At 49.4% G+C, this 4,695-nt stretch overlaps 1 protein-coding gene across 1 annotated transcript in view; it reads right to left on the bottom strand.

Annotated features, from left to right (window-relative positions):
- fgf11a (fibroblast growth factor 11a) overlaps positions 1-3,557 on the bottom strand; it is a 79,677-nt gene extending 76,120 nt beyond the window's left edge. The window contains exon 1 of the mRNA XM_078291758.1: positions 3,365-3,557. Coding sequence (XP_078147884.1) covers positions 3,365-3,557 — 193 coding nt within the window. The remainder of the gene's footprint in view (positions 1-3,364) is intronic.
- Positions 3,558-4,695: the final 1,138 nt, after the last annotated feature.

Raw genomic sequence — 4,695 nt, 5'->3', positions numbered from 1 at the left:
TTTGACATTGAGGCTCGATACAAATGTGATAACGATCATTGTTGGATCTGTCCTCGATGCTGTGACATGCTTGGGATATTGTTGCCCCCGCCAGCGGTGAAGTATCGCAATGCAAATGTGGTGTTCATCTCACACGATAAGCTATCTACAAGTGTTGATGCCATCCGCGATGCTGTAATATGTCATATTGTTATCGCTGGTCTCTCGGCTGCCGCAGTGCAAATGTGGGTGTAAATGCTGTATGATAAACAGGTATTTCCTTAGATCATATTGCCGCAGTCAGGTAAAAACCTTGTAACTTCCATCGAGGGATTACATGCTCTTCAAGGTGTTGAGAAAATTCTACAACCCTTGGTCTGATGAAACCCCTTCAAAACCAATTAGATAAACTCAAAGATGCACTGCGGTGAAGCTAAAAACATGGATAAGTTCCTGAAAAGTTGACATTTTGGGGACATGAGGTTTTCACCCGACAACAGCGATATGCGCACACAACAGTACTCCGTTCCGGTCTAAGAAATGATTGGAGGCTCTTGGAGGCTCCAACCCAGAATCTGTGCCACGGATGCCAGGAGAAGTCAACAGAAGCCAATGGAAACCAACCAGAGCCAAAGGAGGCCAATGCAAGACAATGAAAGCCAACAGAAACCAATGGAAACCAACCAAAACAGAAGACAATGGAAGAGAATATAAGCCAAAGGATCCAAAAGACGTCCAATAGAAGCCAAACAATGCCAGTAGAATGTAATGGAAGCCAAAGTGAAGGCAGGCTGTAAGCAGGCTGCTCTGAAGTCCTGCCAGGAGGAGGAATGAGGTGGAGGAGGAAGAGGAGGAGGAGGAAGGGGAAGAGGAGGCGGTTCAGGAATATTCTAGACGTTCACTCCTGGCCAGGGGTCAACTGTGGCCTCAGGCAGAAGCTTAGAGAGGGAGGGAGAGGCACACACACACAGGCACACACACACACCCACATACACAACGGGAATACACACCAGCTAGCGCACTCTCATGGCCAGGGGTCAGCAATGTCCTCCATCTTAGCACACACACATACACACACACATGCACACACACTCCTTGAGAGAATGATGAAGACGCACACTGCCACATACGGTACTTAACACAGACCCCTCTAAATCACAACCCCAATGACTGTACCCCCCCCCCCCCCCCCCCCCTCTATCTCTATCTCTCTCTCTCTCTCTCTCGCTCTCTCTTTCTTCACTTTCTGCTGACAAGCAATATTCCACAGTGACAGGGCAGGCCACCAGAGAGAAAGAGAGAGAAAGCCAATCAAGAAACAGAGAGAGGGAGAGAGAGAGAGCCTGTTATGGAACGAGAGAGCGACCGTCGGGAAAAACCTGGCGATGCGTCTCTGAGCCTCCATATACCTCGTCCCCGCGATTACCATAATAAACCCATAAGAGCGTGCGTGGCGCCGGAGCCATTAGGAAAGGAAATGGCTTCAAACAACGGGCATGGCGCAGGTGTGGCCTTTTCCCAAAGAGCTGGCGCCGCCGCGACCCGTCGAACATATTTTACAACCGTAATTACAGTATAGAGGGCGGCAGATGCTGCCTCCCGCGTTAAGGTTCCCACGTAATTATCATGATGAACTTGGCGCGCCGAGGTGATAAATATCACAGAACACACACACACACGCACACAAACACAGCTGGGGGGGAAAGGACGCACATGTACGAGGAAGTGCAGGTGGGCAGGTGTACAGAAGGGAGCACACACACATCTAGGGACACACACACACACACACACATGGGGACACACACACACACACACAGTATAGAGTGGCCCAGGGTCTAAGGTTTCACAAGAACTCCACTCATGTGATATACAGTACAGCACTCAAGGAATAATTGCTCTAAAGTGGTGTCACTGTGGTAGGACTTGCCCTGAGGAAGAAACGGGTCAAAATGAATCAAAAAAAGACAATATAACTTGCAAATAATGTATTAAATTGACAAATCTGATTATTTACTGAGCAAAAATTTTGGAAAATGACAAAAAATAGCACCAATAACTGGTCTTTGTACTCATTTGGGCACATTTGTCGCCGCTTTGCAGAACTTTAAGTGCTCCTTTGGTGTCATGTAGCGCCTCGCAGCATATATTTACAAGTTGTTTCCATGTGTAAACAGTAGAGACAGCCAAATATGTTACAGTTGACATCGCTAACAGTTGTGACAGGCCAGCAGAAATAGATTTAGATTTGGTTCATGGGAATCTACAACTCCGCTGGTGTGTTTGTTTTCCTGCTGAGTCCTGCCTCTCCCTATGTAACTATAGAAATATACTTCCAGAAAGGTTCAATATAGTGTGAAAACGTAAGCAAGAAAGGCTCTATGTTCCACCAAAACATGGTACCTCTATGATTATGAGGAACCATTTTATTTTGGTGCATCTACATCTTCTGCTCTTCATTGCAGTCATCAAGGGGATAACAATGTCAACATGTTACCTTGTAGAAAAACGTCAGTTCGATTTATTCATGTCCCATAATGACGGAAACCGTAACCATATGTAGCGCAAATACACTCGACGCACATCATGCTAAGTTTTCGACAAACTAAGCGTCCTTTCCCCGTTTACCGTCAATGAATAATTTCGCAATTACCTTTAATATGCAAACACACAAGACAAATTAGGCCCCACTCTGTTTCACTTGCCTTGGGGGAGCATGGGCAGAGTAATGGCCCCCAGAATCGCAAATGAGCCGCCTCTTGACATTTTTATATCACGGTAAATCACCGTATGCATGAGCCAAGTTCGTTCTATGCTTGCAGATTACCAGCGCTCGTGTGTGTATGTGTGTGTGTGTGTGAGTGTGCGTGAGTGTGTGTTGACATGTACCGCAACAGAGTCGTCATTACAGTCACAACACAGGCTGGGTCATGCTTCTGGTCAATGCTAGAGTTCTGTGTGTATGACTAATCGTTGAAGGCCAGAGGACATATTTAAGCCGGTGTTGGAGTGGAATTTACTCCGTTCATTTCGTCCGCTAGCTCTTCTACCCCCTCTGACCATAAATACATGACATGTTGTGTAGGGTGTACCAGCAAGAGACGGGTTGGGATGCTTCCCAGATTCAGATTAAGTCCCGCACTGGAAATTACAGGCAGTGGATGTTCTCTATTGAGGCTTTTCAGTTGAGGATTAATCTGGCAAGTCTGGCAAGTCAGCCATCAAAATCCAGTTATCATCGTAAGTACAGGCAGAAAAGGGAGCAAAGGAGGAAAGAAGAAATTAAGGGGGTAAGGGAAGGAAGGAAGGAATGGAGGAAGGAGAAAAAGAAGGAAATGAAAGGTAAGGAAAGGAGCGAATTTTAACAGGAGGGCCCGAGGGAACTCACCCGGTCTTTTTTCCATTTTTCTCCCTCGACTGCCACATAGTCGAACCTTCGATATTAATATTAGAATCTGCTTCTGGCAGAGCGACTTGTTGCTCTTTGGGCAGGGCTTGCGCTTGTTGGCGATCTGACGGTTTGCCTGGGGGTCCTTGACCTCCCTGCGCTGGCGAATGAGGGAGCTGGCGAGAGCGGCCATCTTCCCGGCGCTGACCCTGCCGCCGCCTCACCAGCCTCTGGCGGCTCGGTGGCGCCCAGGTGTCGGGGGGTACCGTGGGCCACCCCCCTGCCCGCTCACCCAGGGCGACGGAGCACCGCTGGGGGAGGGGTGCAGAGCGGAGGAGGGGGCGGCTGTCTGGGGAACGGAGGAAGGGGGTTGGACGGCAGAAAGAGAGAGAGAGAGGAAGGAAGAGGGGGAGATGGAGAGAGCAAGGGTGGAGTCCGTCTTAAAGGCCCACCCAAAATCGGCGATTGCGGCTTGTTGAGGTTCGGATCGATGCCCCTGCGCCTTTAAACGTTGATGTTCCTTTATGTCCTTCTGTTTGTTTTTTTAATCGCGCCGTCGTTGGTGAGGTTCAGGTGAAGCCTTGATACGTCACTGTTCCTCTGTTGGGACAAGTCATGTTGTTATCCAATCAAAACCCACTGAGAACCAGCCGGCGTTGCCTGGTGTCTCTGTCCCGCTTTGAGTGTCCCTCGTTGGGCCGGGGGCCCTGCGTTGCCGCCCTCCTGGACCTCCGGCGAAGTTTGACTCAACCCTGTCCAACAGGGCTCAGCGAAGGAACCATTCACCGCATGATGAATCCAGACCCAAACAAAAAAATCACGTTTAGTCCCCGTTACCCGCTCAGTCCTGCAGATCAGTCAGCCCGATCTAATTCGAAAGGACGAAAAATGTCTGAAATGTCTAAAAAACAATCCTCCGAAATAATGTTCGTGGACGCGGTCGGGACACGATGCAGCTCCTTCCTTTTCTGTCTCTCACCTGTACAATTCCGAGAGAGCGAGAGAGGAAGGAGAAGAAGAAGAAGTAAAGACAGGACCGTCCGACCTGAGGTATCAGCTCCGCAAACTGGGATGGGGACGACGGGGCGCAGACGGAGGGTATCGGACGGAGAGCGGCTTCTTTCCTCGCCGTCTTTCAAGCTCTCCTGGCGTCACCCTTGTTGTTCACCCGCACCCTGAGAGAAGAAGAGAGGGAAAAGAGAGAGAGAGAGAGAGAGAGAGAGAGAGAGAGAGCGGCTTGACAAATCCAGCACTTCCCAGAGATAGAGGTGACATTCATGAACGAGAGAGCGTGGGGATAGAGAGAGATCGACAGAGACGGAGAGAGGGAG

This window comes from Centroberyx gerrardi, chromosome 23, assembly GCF_048128805.1.
Source record: "Centroberyx gerrardi isolate f3 chromosome 23, fCenGer3.hap1.cur.20231027, whole genome shotgun sequence".
NCBI classification, from domain to species: Eukaryota; Metazoa; Chordata; class Actinopteri; order Beryciformes; family Berycidae; genus Centroberyx; species Centroberyx gerrardi.
Note: the sequence above shows the minus strand (reverse complement) of the source record. Positions and strands in the feature narration are given on the sequence as shown.